The sequence below is a fragment of the Alosa sapidissima genome, chromosome 2 (assembly GCF_018492685.1).
Source record: "Alosa sapidissima isolate fAloSap1 chromosome 2, fAloSap1.pri, whole genome shotgun sequence".
NCBI classification, from domain to species: Eukaryota; Metazoa; Chordata; class Actinopteri; order Clupeiformes; family Clupeidae; genus Alosa; species Alosa sapidissima.
In genome coordinates, this window is record NC_055958.1 from 24166577 (window position 1) to 24183972 (window position 17396).

The following is a 17396-nucleotide window of genomic DNA, read 5'->3' on the forward strand; positions in this document are numbered from 1 at the left end:
TGCAAAATACACACAGGCCATCGTCTTGATATCAATGTTACATACGCTCTGGCTAATTCAGCTAAAATATATACAGTGTGTGCTCAATGGCCGCAAAGCAAACAACTCAGTTTTTAAATAAAAAGACAACCTTAAAAATGCCAGAGCATTGCTACTAATAAGAAAATGTACTCACTGCGTGGTATGTTAGCCCTTGTTAGCCAATAGAATTTCTGCCCACAACATTAACACATTATTGCATGGGCTATATGCGTAGGTAAATGTTAAACTGAAAGCCGTGGCACCTGGGCCAAAGAAATGTCAAATGGAGATCCCACAAAGAGGTGAGCAAAAAATGAAATGTCATCTTCAGGGAGGCAAAGGGTTGACCTTTAGATAATGTGAATAAAAAGTAGCTGTGGATGGAAGACATCACTGGCCTTGCAGTTTCTCTCATTGAATACACAAACCCCATTTAGAGGAAAAACATTTGGTAAAATAGTTGTATAGCCAACGGACCCATTCCAATAAAAACACAAGAGTTTAAAAACAATCTTGGTTTGCATGAGACATATGTGTGTTAATCCATCTGCCTGAGCCTGTCAAACAACTTCAGATTTAGAGGGACATTGAAATGATAATTCACTAGACTGTCACAGTGGGATGATTTTGTGGATTGATCCGAATTATACCACCCTGGCTTGGCTATCGACAGTCCTGCCACGCTTACAGAAAGGTCATCTACCAGATTACTGTCACCACCATTGATTAGACACACTGATAACGGACACTTTGATAGATCACACAGTCAGTGAGAAAACAGATAGTCGCCGAGCTCCCACACCCTCATCTCTATTTAAAGCACCGACTGGGAGGTTCAGCTGCATAACAACTCTGTCCGGTGCCCCGACGACAACAAATAAGGACCACAAGCCTGCAAACAAACACCGGCTGCATCAGAGGTGGGAGAAACACAGAAGGTGGAGCTGCTGTTTCTTCCGGGCTGCCACTGCTGGTCCGAGGAGAAGCAGAGAGGCGAGCCACTGAAATGTTGTGAGCTGAGGCAGGAGGCCGACAACCACATCCTAAGATAATAAAGACATTTGTGCCGAGGAGCCATCTGCATCAGGCACATGGTTTATCTCCTGCATTCTCCCTGCTCCACATGCCTCCGCCATGTTCTGCCAAGCCTTGGGGGGGGGAGCGTGGGGTGAAAATCTGGATTAATCCACATTATATCTGTATAGTATCTTGACAGGCTCTCCCAGGCACCTAATGAAGCATTAAACCTAATTATTCCATCTCAACCAGCCTGGGGAGCTCTTTCGGGGAAAAAAAAAAACTTCTGTTGGCGCATTGTTGCACTCTTACAATTTCTCATTCCTTTACTGGTTTGCTATAGTTCTTTATGTAGACAACAAAACAGCCATTGTGCTTACAACATCGTCTAGGCCCAGTCATTGTCATGCATTATGTGGAGAGCAATGCTTACTGGCTTAAAACTTCACACACCACCATTGTACCACTGAGTGCTTTTGTGGAATGACAAATGGCATAATGAACTAACCGCACAGAAAGACTGAACGGGCGAGCACCATGTGAGAACAATTCATCATGAAAAAGTTAAGGTAGTAGAAGCAAAGCTTCAGCAACTCCTGTTATAGGAGCGAGTGTGCTCTGCAGGAAGCCCCTCCTAAGCGCGCGTGTGTGTGTGTTTGTGTATGTATGTGTATGTGTGCGTGTGTGCGTGCCTGTGTGCGTGTGTGTGTGTGGGGGGGGAGCCCTGTAAATGGATGGTTGCCCCAGGGCCTCCTGCATTATTAATATGCATGGATCTGTCACCGGGTCCCTCCCTCAAATACTACACTGTGCTGGGTGCATTCTATTTCTGTCAGGAGTCTTCTCTTTCGCTTTCAAACTTTTCTACAGTATTATCATATGAGTATGTAACCTTTTCAGAGGTGAGAGAAATTTTCAAGAGTGCCATCTCTTTTTTTTTCCACCTCTCTCCCCCACCTCCAGCCGCTATTCGAGTCATCCGCACGCACAAGCTTGATCGCCTGCCCATTTTTTAGGATGGGCTCGAATTACAGCCTAACAGGTAGGGAGCAGCGTAGCATCCACCGACGCTATCAACGCGATGCAGGGAGCGTTTCGGGCGCCCGCAGTGAAATTGCATCTATGCACTCAATCATGTCCTCCGCCACACAACACTCATAATTTACCTCCGCTGAGTGTTTCCCTGACACATCACTTACTAAGTGACAGCTGAGAGCCCATGCAGAGGAAAAGTAGCTCTCACAAGCACTGCCCTCCTCCCGAGCTGAGTGATCAGTGAAATCATGTTTGGAAATGTAATGAGCTGAGCAGAAAAAAGAACAATGAGTGTGTGTGATGCGTCCCATTCTGCAGCTAAAACATACAAAAGCCTGAAATTACTTAAAACGACAAAGAGTTGGTGCGCTTGAAACACACACACACACACACACACACACAGCCAAACTGATACAGAGCGGAAAGCCAGGTTTTTGATCACAGTACCATAAGCTGCTCATTGTGCTGAATCTGGAGTGACACAAGATGGGACAGGTGACAGTATTTGAGCTGAACATTCGTAAGAAGTCATTAGACAGGGACAGCGTTCTAATCTGATGAATGGATTACAGCTCTCATTGATCAAACCGTCACCCTGTCATTGCTCTCAAACTTTGCCAAAGGTATTAGCATTTTAATGGCAGACATGACTTAAAGTCTGAGAGACAGCACAGATACAACAGCACCACTTGGGCTCCAGGCGCTCTGTGGAGCGGAGTGGCCAGTTGGCTGTGGGGGAAACCCACACAATGGCAGAGTACGCTTTATCGGCACCGTAACCTTGGGAGGGCATCACTCCCCACAGATGAGAAAATATCAGCTCAATGATGAAAGGTTTAATCAGTAACAAGTCGGGCTCCGGAAATAAGCGTAGAAATAAATAAATAAAGGCAATGGCGATTCTGTAACATTTTTTCACATGTAAAAATTGATTTTCCAGCCACATATCCACCAGCTGGTGATTCAGTCCTCTATCTATCAATGCCAGAGGTCCTGGGTTTGACATTAGCTATAATTACAGAGAGATTTTGGGGTTGATAACTCCCAAAGCTCAAACTATTACAGAATTAGCCCCAGGTCAGCCAAGATTTGAGGCTGCTGAGACATTCTAAAAAATGCAGCATCCACAACGAAGATAAAATGGGTTCTCAGTGTTCAGGCGCCACAGCGCCAAGCCCAGTGTTCTGCACAAAAGGATTTTTTGAGGTGAGCATAAAATAGATTCATATGTGCTGGATGTCACACACCTTGGCATCTAAAGAATATCACTGCAGCACAGCTTTAAATGGCTCCCTAGGAAACTTCTAGGTTAGGCCTATATCTCATGGACTGAGGGCTCTCAAGCACACAAGCTTAGTAAAGTATCAGCTTCAATCATGTTCATTAGTAGCACATTCTTTCACAACAACCACAACTCAGTTGCTGTGCAGGAAGAACATTTCAAACACTGGCAAGTTGGGTGACGAGGTGCAGAAGAGAAAGAATCAGTTTTCTCCTGCTGAGATTTTCTCTCTCCCTTTTACCAGAGAAAGACTTCTTCAATGAAAAGGAGCCCCTGTCACCAAAGTAAATGAAAATAGGAAGCATGTTGTGTGCTCAGGATGGAGTCAAAATAATGAACAAATTACGCTTCTCTAAAATTGCTCCTCGGATCATTGAAATCCTGTTGGAGGGATGCGGATATTCCAGAAAAGTTGTGAAATGGAACCTGCCACTCCTCATTTGCACATTAAGAGTGAGGCGGCGTCACACCAAGCGAGAAGCACCGAGGCGGCTCACTCACCTGGAATTGTCTGGCAAAGGCAAAGTGGTACCTTCTGCTGCCCTAGAAATACATGTTACAAGAACATTTCCAGTTGAATTTTCAAAGACTATGACCAGGATCTTACTTAAATCATGCACTTAACTTACAGGATTGCTTTTGGTAGATAAGATAAGGTATCTTATTTATTGCTACTGTAGCGCACACAGAGTATTAATTAGTCATAATCATGTGTTCAGAACTATGAGCATATGTATGTAATTATGTAATGTATGAAGGATTTGAACTTATTATACTTATATATTACCAGATACCGGTATCTGCTTTAATCATAATGTCATATTTAAAGCTATGCTTTTCTTGTGATTCCCTGGGATAAAAATATATCACTACAACAGACAGTCTGTAAAACCAGTGAGGGAAGTGGAGTGTGCAATTATTTGGTTATCTATTTACGGTTAATTTCATAGGGACAAATACTGCATACATAAACAAACTGAGAACAACTATCTGATGCAAGTATCATGGTGTTTCAAATTACATTTCAAATGATCAAGTAATGAGGCTTCGCTAGTGGATCTGATCTTTTTGTATCAAAGGGAAAGAGCAGTCACTCCACCCAGGTCTCTGGGGTATGACACCTGCAGCTTGAGCGCAATGCCAAAGAGCCAGGCTCGTTGGTATGGTAGTCAAAGCACATAATCTCTGCCACACTTATATTCACTAAAAATAATGGTACCTATCTGCTTTTCATCCAAGATTTTGTAAGGTGTGATTGTAATGACACTATTACTATTACTGATTGTAATGGTCTTGATGGTTTCACAGCTTATTTAATGTGACTTTTAAAATTCACTGTTAATTCTAACATTAAAGAATTCTGTTTCAGATAACTTTTTAATGGAAAAACAGTTTGTTTTATTGGTGTTTAATGTTAAACAGGATGATTTATGTAAGTTTGTATTGCCAGATGCATACATGACTGTAATATCAACATACGTTTGGATACCTATGGAGATGGTCTGGTAAGTCATTCATATACAGACTAAAGAGTACAGGACCCAAGACAATGCCCTGGGGGATTCCTGTTTCAATTTTGCAAAAACAGACTTAACATTGTTGATTGCAATACACTGGTCCTTTAGATATGACTCAAACCAGGACAATGACTGACCACTGAACGTTTTAAAAATTAAGATGTTATTATTTACTGTATAAAATTTATTTTTAAATCAAGTTGTTCTGAGAAAACCTTTTGATTTAAACAACGTGTCAAATCTGAGCAACAACAGCAGTGTGATCTGTCAATGAAATGCTAAATATAAACTTGCAAAACTTTGCCCAGATGGAGGCATGGCCTGAAGACATAAACACTGGTGGCCTTATGTCTCTCGACCACTGCTGTCTCCAAGTCAATTAATGCAATGAAAAGGTCTTTATTTAAGTAACAATGAGTTTTAACAGGCAGTGGTGAACTTCTGCCCTCTTATAAAAAATACAGATAGCCCAGCCTGCTGATCATGAACCATATGCCAATGTCCTATTATGCAGCGGAACGTGAATATGGGTCCGGGAGCTTGTGTCGAGAGTAAATTGGAGGATGTCAGTGACTGTGGTGGTAAACTAGAGCAGGGTCAGAGCCCCATCATTCACTTTTATCTCTCGCACTGGCTCTCTTTAAAAAAAAAAAAAGTCACTTTGTGCAACACTTGATCTTTTTTTTTGCTGTAGGATTTCATTCCCTTCATCCCTTGATTTTACAACTGGCAATTACCTGCTCGCCAGTAAATCCTTGCCCTGTCACCACTCCTGTGTCATCCATTCAGGACAACGAGAGCAAAGCAGGGCACGTGTAATGGCAATATGCAGTACATTCCTCACATGACCTCACAGTTGCCCAGAGACAGTTGCAGCAATGAGCGGAGGTTGTCTAATCATCTCATTATTACCTATGAAGGCAGTTAATTCTGTTACTATGTACCAAACCTGCACAAACAAATATGAACGTAATATTTCATTTCAATGCCTTTCCACGCATGATTCATGAGATGTTGTCCTTTTCAGTCCTTGGTGACCCAGAGGCACCTTAGTTTACATAATGATGCAAGCTATGCAGTGATGTTGCAATAGAATAGAGCTTTCATCATTTTGATAATACACTACTGGTCAAAAGTTTGGGGTCACTTTTCCATTTCCAAATTTCCATTCTACTCCATTATAGACAAAATACCAGCTGAGATCAGTTGCATTGTTTTTTTAATCAGGGCAGCAGTTTTCAGATTACATTATGTGCTTATATAATTGCAAAAGGGTTCTTGACTGTTGTAGAAAGAAATGGCTGATCTTTAATGCAATATCTACATTGCCCATTATCAGCAACCATTCATCCAATGTTCCAAAGGCACATTCTGTTTGCTAATCTGATATCATTTTAAAAGGCTAACTGAGAAAACATTGGAGGACCCTTTTGCAATGATGTAAGCACATAATGTAATCTGAAAACTGCTGCCCTGCCCTGATTAAAAAAAAAAAAACAATGCAGCTGATCTCAGGTATTCTGTCTATGGAGTGGAATGGAAATTTTTAAGTGACCCCAAACATTTGACCGGTAGTGTACATGTGAATGAATATTAGTAGATACAGTATCTATTGAAATCACTCTTACAAAAACAGATTCAGTGATTATGAATTAATGTTCATAATTCAATCAATTCAGTGGTCAGCCACTTGCATAGAAAATACCTGTGGGTATGTAGACTATATAGAAATGGAATTATATCAATTTCTATCCATATTCTAACCAAAAGCCACCAGCACTGTCCATACCAGTCCTACTTCAGATAACAGGCAACAATACTGTACAAGCAGAGAAGCATGTCATCTGACAAATCCCTCAGACAAAACCAAAAAGGAGTGGAGGGTTAAATGTAAATTATTTTGAACGATAAATTATTAAATTATTTTGAATTATGTATCATAAACTTGAATTAATTGAGTGTGTGATCTCCATAATTACCCACCTCAAGAGGGTACTGTTGATGCTAATAACTGCCATTACTGCATCCTTTACAGCACAAAAGTGCTTTATCTATAAATATCACCTTAATTAAGCTTCATATGTTCTTTGTACATTTAATTGAATCCAGCCGTAATAAGCCTGCAGCAGAGACAGTAAGGTCAAAACACTCAAGGTAGCATAATAAACACAGCATGGATGCTAGTCTTGGCCTACACTCTATTGCTCTGTTCAGCTAGCCATGAGGCAGACCCACCATCAGAGCTAGCAACATATCCAAGGGGTCATGAGACTGATATATATCCATACCATCAAAGAGAAGGCCACATCAACTTCATCTATATGGATGAGGAATCCACTGCAGTCAGAGAGTGAGGGGTTGCCATATGTTTTATGAGTGTTTCAATCTGATTATCAGGAGTATTCACTCCTTTTCACTAGTTTTGTGTGGCCTAACACGCTACCAAGCATTATTGGGAACTATTTTCCAACCTTTTATTGACAGTCTCACATGCTCTATCAATTCTCATCAGGAACCATCATTAGGGAATGTGTCTGGATGTGTTCCGGACTCTTCAACGTACACATAATCTATTGTGACAGAATAATAATGCAAAGGAAGAAAAAAATAAGAAATGAGGCAATTATGAGTATTGGGGTCCAGATATGGGCAATTAAGGTTGTATGCAAGCCTCTGTGCAGTCTCATGATACAGTGCACCTCATTTACCTGCCAGCTTTTCTCATGAATTATGGATGGACTCTGAACAAATACACAATAACTACAGTGTAAAGGGCGCACCGCGCCTGTTCCTGGCAGTCTGGAGACTCGGACCGGCCCCTTGGCATTAGGCTGCCTCGCATTGCATGTTTAAGAAATAAATACATGAATTAATCAGGCTGCTGTACCCTCAGCGCTGACGCAGACGACGGTCTGGTTGGCGACGCCCGGGCCACAGGCTCCCTCGGTGGGGATGCAGACGCCCTCGGAGGTCACGCGCCACTGGAAGCACACGGGGTCCTCGCAGGGCATGGACTCCAAGAGGTGCGGGCAGCCGTCCGACTCACTGCCTGCCTCAGCCAACACCTGCCTGCTGCGCTGCCTGAAGCCTGTGGGGTGAGGGATGGAGAGAGACGGAAAGAGAAAGGGAGAGGGAGAAAAGAAAAGAGGGGAGAGAGAAAGTGACAGAGGGAGAGAGGGGGACAGAGGAAGAAAGAGGGAGAGAGGGGGAGAGAGGGTGACAGAGGAACAGAGTGAGAGGGAGAGAGAGGGAAACAGAAAAAGTAGCAGTGAGGGGGAGAGATATAGCAGGAGAAAGAGATGGAGGCAGAGGCGGGAGAAAGAGGGACAGAGAAAGAAAGTGAGAGAGAGCAAGAGGGAGATAGAGTGAGAGAAAAAAGGAAAAGAGGAGAAGACAGTGACAGGGAAGGGGAGAGAGAGCAGAGAGTGGGAGAGAAAGGGAAAAGAGAGTGGGAGTAAGGAGAGATAGAGGAAGGGATGGAGGGGGGAAAGAGAGAGGGAGGGGCACACACACACACACACACACACACAGGGGACGGATTAGCACTGTTGTGAGATACAGGTGACCTCCCGCAAACTCTACTTCATCATAACCTTCTCAGAAATCCCTGCGGTGGGTGAGGGAGTGGGCAGTAGGCTGAAGGAGCAGATAAGACCCGGCGCTGTCTCTCTCCCCGTCGCCCCACAAACCTCTCCTCTCCTGGTAAGCGTTTCTCTCTCCTGGTAAGCGCCCTGTCTCTCGCTCTCTCCTCTCTCTCTCTCTCTCTCTCTCCTCTCTCTCTCTCTCTCTCTTTCTCCTCGGCTGCCGAAAGCCAACTTGTTTATGTTGTGCTGCGCCACATCATCATTGATTTGTTGGCAATTTATCATTAGGAGTCAAAACTCTGATGCTATGGCTTATCAGATTGCGGAAGCAGACTGCGAGGGTAAGGTGCGTGAGTATTGGCTGGATTGTGGGCTTTAATTAAACTTCTGAGCTGCGGAGGTAATGCCTATCCACCAGAGTTTAAGCCACGTTTGATCAATTTTTCAATCCTTTAAAAAGACCATTAGTTCCACTGATGCTTCATTTTTCATATTTTTGGCAGACACTCAAAAGCTGTACTCCAAAACAGATTACGTGGCAAAAAGTGGATCACACATTGTGTTAACGAGAAGTGATATTGAATTATAAATAATTACATTCATTATTAAACACATTTTAAACCACAGTAAATATTGCTCACATTTACCAAAACATTACACCTCTTCACAGAGTATCCACTTGCAGGGTCAGTCAAGGGGAAAATGAACCAAAAATGGGGATAATCAATCAAGACCCAACTCACCAATAGACTTTACTGTAATGTGAAATTACAACAACATTGCTTGATTAACCCCCATCTTAACTGCTCACAGTTCCAAAGCCCTGTTTGCACAAAACAGCATTGCTTTCGTGGACTTCCAAGGCCCAAACACACAACAATACTGAGAATAACTACAGAGATCTGAACCCTTGGGAAAAAATATATACAGTACCACCACGGCCTGCAGGTCTCAAAACAAAAAGCTGAAAAACTCTGTAATAAATCAATGTCTCGCACCAGGAGGCGTTGAAATCGCAAGTGTAGAGTACAATGCCCACCAGGCGTCCACTTCCTCCCCCTAGTTTTGTTTCCCCTAATAAATCTCACCAAAACAAAATGATGGAACGGCCCTGGATAAAGTTACAAGGCATCATGCCGATGCACAAACGTACTGACTTTGGATAACAGGCGTATGACACTGCCATTAGTTCTTCCCATGCAACAAGGGAAGAGAAGGTTCCTTCCATGGAGTCAGACACAGTTCACCTATCTCAATGTAATATTCATCTCCTCTACTGATGCCCATTGAACCATCAGTGCAGAGCTGCCTGTGGTTTAACGCCCCGTAATTAAATCTTTAAAGAGCGGTTAACGTCTCATTTTGCTACGAAGTCTGCTGCGGTTGCAGAATGAGTAGCATTGGATTATTAAACTGCAATAGTCTGCAGATTTGGAGTTCAAAGGCTAAATCAATATTAAATACATGTAGAAGATGACTAAATCAAAATAGTGCGAAGTCAAAGGTATGCAGAGAGAAAGAAATCTTTGAAATGTTTAATTTTTTCCCCACCACGAATACAGCATGTTCCCAGGAGAACAGTGAGCTGTGCAGCCTGTTACTGTGCATGACATTAGTGCAACATGTGCAACTACACAAACAGTACATCTGTGTTCTAACACAGAAGTGAAAAAAAGTACTAAAAATTGTGTGGTAAAACTACAGCGGCTTTTATTCCACATTTTAACCTCTAATTACATCCGTATAAAGCTTAAAATTATGCTTTTTTGTCTGACAGAGTTGTCCTCTGTGACCCGACCATATGTCTTCATTTTGGTAATGTATTAATTCCCATAAATTTTACAGCTGCTGTGCTGGCCCCTGCAGTCGAAGTATGCTCTCTCTCTCTCTCTCTCTCTGCGCGAGGACACCGGCTAATCCCTGGGCGCCCAATGAACAAATTACAACGACCAATCATTTTCAAACTAGCCCTCGCAGCCACCGAGCAGTACCCTTGGAGAGCCCATAGAATGTCCTTCCAGACAGGAGTCACAGACCTGGGATCCATCACAAGATCAGTTGGATCCCCTTACTGCCCACACCCAAACTGTGATGGGAAACAATTTGGTGGTGGACATATCCCCATAGATATTAATAATTGAAAACTTCAGCGGCTGTATCAGATTTATTCAAGTAAGTAGAGAGTGCGTGTGTGGAGTCGGTTGGGTGCGTGTGTGTGAACTGGCTGCCTCTGGTTCTTCTACATGGTTCCTTATCAGCCCTGCTATTCCCCCTTGTCCCACCTTCCTTACATTAATGCTGAGATAAATTGGGAGCTATCATTATCAATCCCTCTGAGATCCATTCGCGCTACGCTTGCCTTGCATAGCGCTCTCCTTCTCACCTCTGCAGAGCAAGAGCATCCCAGAAGAACAGGCCTGCCCAAGATTTCAATTTACTATGCACTCCAGAAGAAAATAACAATACAAATAAATAAATAAATAAATAATCCGACCAACTTTTTTTATGAGACCCCCCCCCCCCCACCACCACCACCAGCACCAGTACCATCAAAAAAATGCTCTTCTGATAGCGCACCCTTGGCGGGGCTGACTGGTATGTGGGCTGCAGCTCGTCTCTGATGTTTATTAGCTCACAGAGGGCAGGCTATGGAGGAGCAGCACCCCACAGCCCTCTTCTTCTCTCTAACTCTCTCTCTTCTTCTCTCTCTCTCTCTCTCTCTCTCTCTCTCTCTCTCTCCGTCTCCGTAGCTACACCTCTGGGACCGATATTAAAACCAGCATCATGAGCAGGATTTACTAAAAGGCTTTAGCATGTGCAAAACAAAGAGCACTACAGATAGAGCACTTCTGATAGAGGCGTCATGCACATATGGAGGGAGTTAAAGTCTTTAGCATGGGAAAAACGATCAAAGACCTCCCTCCATATTTCCCCTAGGAGTATATGATACAAATATTAAATGAACAGTCAGGAGTTTTGGCAGATACAAGCTGTTTTGAAACTCACTAGCCAAATAGATTATACACCCACTCACTTGAGTGATTCTGCCAAAGCCACACCCCCAGGCTCATGCAAGAGAGATGCCTTGGCATGGACACATGATTGACAGTCAGATCCTTGTTCCTGACTAGTTGGGGGTTCTTTTTTTACAGTAACACTTACTGCGGCAGTCTTTTTTTTCTTTTCAGAAAATATACAGCATGAGCAGATGTCAGAATATAAGCCTGAATTTCACCAAATTTTGAACACAAAGGCTTTGAACTGAAGTGATTGACCAAACCTTTAAGGACCATTCATATGAAATATGTTGACGTTCCTCGCTGGTTGAGGTTTTGTCCTCAGCGCTGGTCATGTGGTCATGCCGAGACAGTTTATGTCACTTTAAGTTGCAGCAGGTCACTGTTCCCTATGCTCACTGACCACCAGGGCCAACTCTGTTAGTCATGTCACCACCTCGACACAGAGGCTGCCTCTCCTCTGGAAATGGGGACACGACACCCGGCCAATCAGGCCCTATTAGTGGGCTCGTTGACTGGGTCAGCTGAACCCTCACAACAGCACCGCCGCTTCAACCTTCATTATGTCCTGGCCACCCCCAGGGAGTAACAGTGTGGCCTTCAGTGTTGCCTACAGTCCCCTAAAGGGGGAGGCGCGGCGGCTAAGCCATTAACAGCATGACCAGAGCCAGAGTGCCTATGTTCGTACAAATGTAGTGGAGCAGACTTCTCTTTCTCTCTCTCTCTCTCGCTCTCTCTCTCTCTCACTCTTTCTCTCTCTCTCTCTCTCTCTCTCTCCAATACTGTACCTTTTTTTCCCTGAGGCTCCATGCAGTTGTCATGTACGCAGGGCCCCCAGGATGACCAGGCAGAAAGGGAGCACTGCTTGGGGCAAGGGATGGAGCAGGGCTGCACAGCTGCAGGCAAGTCTCCGGCACACAGCTTCCTGCTCACTGGTCGTGACACTGCAGGGCATATTACAGAGAGAAAGAGAGAGAGAGAGAGACAGAGAGAGAGAGAGAGAGAGAGAGAGAGAGAGAGAGAGAGAGAGAGAGAGAGAGAGAGAGAGAGAGAGAGAGATTACAGCACGTAGGGTAGCAGTCAGCAATATGTTTAAGCAATAGCCAATATGAGCACAAAACCAATCAATGAAACTAGGTGAGGTCACATCATCAACAGAGCAATTGGGAACACATACTCCAGGGTGATGCTCTGTGCCCCAATGGTATGCTTTATTAAGAGAAATATTTTCATTTAAATGAGCTTGTTTCACATCATTGAGCAACAGATTTTCATTTAAATGTAAGCCAGGAGAAAAATGCATTAAAAGTCCATTGTGCATCATGTCTAACAAAGGGTAATTTGGAGGATTTTATCTCCATATAAAAAAGGCAAAATGGCTGAAAGGCATTGTGGGAGGAAAACGTGCACAATTAGATTTTTATTTTCCTTGTTCACTCAATTTGTGCAGTTCAGTGCTACGCCACAAAGTTTGAAAAAAACAAAAAAACGCTCAGCGGCAGAAAGCAATTTCCCCCCCCCACGTATTAAAAAATGAGAGAAGGCAGTTCTTTGAGCGTTGACTGCAATCCATTTGCATTAGCCTGAGCTGCATGGGTCATGTCCAAACCAAACACCTCCACTGACTCCCATTGATCTACAGTATATCCCCAAACAGCATTGACTGAAAAAAAAAAAAACTTTCTTCATTGCTATTCTGTGATGGGACCTGGGCGTATTTGTACACAAGTCAAATAATACTCTGATCTGCTCTCCCTATTCATTTCAGGGGAGTGAAAGAGGCCGGTTCCCAGTGCGCTTTGCTTATCTCAAAAGAGTTTTCTACAGGAGAGCGTGTCACAGTGAGGCCTCAGCAGGGCCTGCTGTAGTTATCGACAGAGAGATTTCACAGAGTGTCAAGATGATATAAATGACGATGATGTTTATTTAGCGTGACAAAGCCATTAAGGTCACTTTGTAAAGTGCTCGATCCGTTGTGCACCGAGGGACAGAAAAATTACTTTGAACTGAACTGAAGGTCTTCTCCTCTATACATCAATAATGTTAACAGTTAGCTCTGATGCAAGCATCAATACACGTTCTGTTAATCAATTGGTTGGGATAAAGAGAGATCACTGAAGATTTTTATTTATCTATCTATTTGTCTATTTATTTATTTCTGTTTTAGGTCTTCCTGGTCAGTGAATGAAAACACAGTTCGGATAACCACATTTCACAGTTCAATGATCATTTCTCTCTGCTCTTTGTAATGACTTTTTAAGACCAACTCAGAAAACACCATAATTATTTGCTGAAAGACATCACACACCCAACCGTTACAAAATGGTTTATATACCATTACGGTCACTTAAGCACTGACACCTGGAGCAACACCTACTCTCTCTCCTACTATATTTGTGTCTGTGCATGAAGCAACCACTTTGTAAAATATAATTTGATTACTGTATTTCCACATCCTCCACAGACATAATTTCAGACCACATTCATGTACATTAGGGTGATTATCTATTTCACTGTACATAACTACTGGACTTATAGTGGTTACCCTCTTTCCTGTGCAGTGGGACAAAGTCGTCTGGGACCTGGATGCAGTAGGTCTCCCTGGTCTGGACGCCTCCCCCACAGAGAATGCTGACGTTGTGCAACCGTCTGTCCTGCTGGCTCAGGAGCGGGGCGACTCGGCAGTCTCCCCAGTCTGTGCTTTTCCAAACATACCTGGTGAAGTGCAGTCAGAGAGGATCATTGTCTGTAGTGAGGGTGAAGCGCATTATAAACTAGGGTAATTGCTGTGCTCTCAAATGGAGCTTTTCAATAAAATGCATGCATGGCTTGAAATAATTGAGTTGGGGGGAATTTTTTTTAGGTTTCTACAGAAAAAAGGCTACTCACTAATGAAAAATGCATTCACTATGAAAAATGGCGTGATACAAAAAGCAGTAAAACAGAAGTTTCATAGAACAACATGCTGTAGTAATTCATCAAATGCAGAACCTCATTAATTACTTTTTCCCTAATCACAGAGATGTGCAGATGCATTTAATATCACTTTATCAAATGAATAGCTCATCATTACCGTTGGAAAAAAAATCATTCAGCATTGGCTTGTTTTTTTCCCCTCTTTTGGATTCTAACATTTTCAATACATTACAAAGTTACAATTTCAACCATATGATTACTTTCTTGATGCATGGAAAAGCTGCACAGAGAGAACTTTTGAATATCCAATAAGTTTGGAAATAAAATTCTATTCTAGTAGTCCTAGCGCTTGCGTCATCATAAAACTGAGCTGTGATATGGGCGCAGTTATGCATATGAATGTGGTAAAAAGTGAACAATCAGACAAGGCACACAGTCTCGACTACACTCAAAATAAGGTTGTACACTTAGAGTGCCTGCCATTATCTTCAAGTTTTTTTTCACATCATTGCAATTCTACGGTTCTTTGCCACCATTGGGATATGGCATCTCATTTCACATGTAAAGAGATGCAGATCAGAACAGAGGTCATTTACATAGAAAAGTCGTAGGGGAACGACACAGCCTCTTTTATTTTAGGACATACAAAGAGGACAAAAGATTGTCATGCAAAAGATTAACATACAAGAAATGACTAATTTTTCAAGTGGACTTCGGGGAATAAAAGAGGCCACTGCAAAAGTGTTTAATGTGGAACATCCAAAAGTACCTGGGACAATGAGGAAGTAAATCTCCAATGATGTTACAGGCTTCTTTTTCCTCGAGGGCCAGACACTCTTTGCCCCCGCCGATGGGGGCTTGGATCCTGCTGCGAGTCCTAAACCTGTAGCCGGGCGAGAGGTCCAATGCCCGACAAGTTTTTGAACAAGGGCTCCAAGGGGACCAGTCCGACGTCTCACAATCTTTGGGCATTATGCATGACTGAAATGTCCCAGGGCTGTTGTCTTGTGTACAAAGGCTGCAGCAAGGAGAGAGAGAGAAACATCAAATGCAAACAGACTTACAAAGCACACCGTTTGTTTGATAAGACAGAAATTAGTTTCAAAGCAAGACAAAGTGTTGGCTGCCTATGTGCCGCTTTAAGATTATGGGGTTTGGAGATAAAAGGGGATAGTGAAGTGGGAATGGTGAAGTTCCATTTGGAGCCTCTGATCCACAGGAATGGCTTCCAAAAACATGATTCAGACATAAAAGTGACTATCTAAGCAGAAGAGCTTTTTTGGTCTAAGAGAATGCGAGGGGTTTCAACAAGGGATATAGAGTATTCAAATGCAGTAGTTCTTGCTGGATTTATTTGGCATAGCATGCTTTGTCTCTGGAAGACTCTCAGGTTTTGCAGATATAATAGCACTGGTTTTCAAACAGCACAATCCTAATCAAGGAAATAAAAATAAAAAACATATTTACATATATGTCTGCAAAGAGCCAAAGACAAGTAATATATTGCACAAATGGTTATGTCAATGATAACATCATATCAGTGAATAGCATGAATGTACTGCATGTGAAATATGCAAAATGTTTTATTGTCATAATCAATTATACTAAAACAGGTATACACTATACATACAATTACATATTGTACGAACCGATTTAAATATTTATGACATCAGTATTAGAAACAACAGTATTATGTACAGTAAGAGAATAGATCATGCCTGTTTTAACTGTGCAGTGAACTCAGTTCTAATGTTTGTACAGTGGAATGCACTTAGTGTTAATATCTTTGTGACTCTACAGCATTCACTGGTGTACAATTTTACTTGGTAATTACATTTTAATATGCAAATATGCATGAATTGTGATCAGGTGGGAAATGTACATTTGCAAACCACTATATTTCATTAAGTCTACTGTACGTTTACCACCCCTTAGGAAACTGCATGCTGAATGCAAATTATCTGATGCACTGTAGATTATACACAGTCTACTCTGATTCAGTCAAACCTGTCACAATTAAACAAATGACATATTATTTTTTAACACTGCAAAAATAAAGTAATATACAAAAGCTTCTATGCCTACAAGGATTATTCCTGTATGTAAGAAAAAATGTTTGAACAGATGCATTTGGAGGCAGCCCTTAAACTAAAAAATAATGGAATACCACAGCAAGCCAAAAAAAGCGGTTGTGCTAGTCACTGTGGTGAGCACTGGTGCCATATACCTGGCGCTTATTAGTGCCACTATGGGGACCTCAAGAGTTTGTTTTGTAGCCTCCAGCACAGTCTCTGTGACCAGTCAATTCCTCCAGCACCCTTGTGGAGTGTTAGTAGGGGAGTTCTAGAACTCCGTGATAAGTTAGTGGCACCATCAAGTAATTCTGATCATTGCAGCTGCAATCGCTTTTCAAAACAAGTCATGGACCAGCATTGAGCAGTCAAGGAACAGGCTCTAGGGGCCCTATTTTGACCATCTAAAACGCATGGTCTGAAGCAAATGGTTTAAGGGCTCTATTTTAGCGTTCCGAAACGCCTGGTCAGAGGCATAAGGTTTTAAAGACATTTAGGGCGTGTCCAGTCCACATTCACTAATTTAACGACGTGATTTAAGTATAAGTATATATATTCTTTTGATCCCGTGAGGGAAATTTGGTCTCTGCATTTATCCCAATCCGTGAATTAGTGAAACACACTTAGCACACAGTGAACACACAGTGAGGTGAAGCACACAGTAATCCCGGCGCAGTGAGCTGCCTGCAACAACAGCGGCGCTCGGGGAGCAGTGAGGGGTTAGGTGCCTTGCTCAAGGGCACTTCAGCCATGCCTACTGGTCGGGGTTCGAACCGGCAACCCTCCAGTTACAAGTCCGAATCGCTAACCAGTAGGCCACGGCTGCTTCAATGTCCCAATGCCCCAATTGTGATGAGACGGTGGGCACATTGTTCAAAAGGACTGTTCTTACGTTTCTTAATTAATCATGGGTGTGTTTTGGGCATAACAACCAT

The 17396-nt window shown here is 42.6% G+C and overlaps 1 protein-coding gene across 3 annotated transcripts in view; it reads right to left on the reverse strand.

Annotated features, from left to right (window-relative positions):
• The window catches only part of thsd7ba (thrombospondin, type I, domain containing 7Ba), a 134661-nt gene that overhangs the window by 53169 nt on the left and 64096 nt on the right, over nucleotides 1-17396 (reverse strand). For all 3 annotated transcript variants that reach the window (XM_042084244.1, XM_042084243.1, XM_042084242.1), the window contains exons 5-8: nucleotides 15159-15407; nucleotides 14019-14188; nucleotides 12262-12417; nucleotides 7760-7960 (exon numbers count right to left, since the gene is read on the reverse strand). In XM_042084244.1, coding sequence (XP_041940178.1) covers nucleotides 7760-7960; nucleotides 12262-12417; nucleotides 14019-14188; nucleotides 15159-15407 — 776 coding nt within the window. The remainder of the gene's footprint in view (nucleotides 1-7759; nucleotides 7961-12261; nucleotides 12418-14018; nucleotides 14189-15158; nucleotides 15408-17396) is intronic.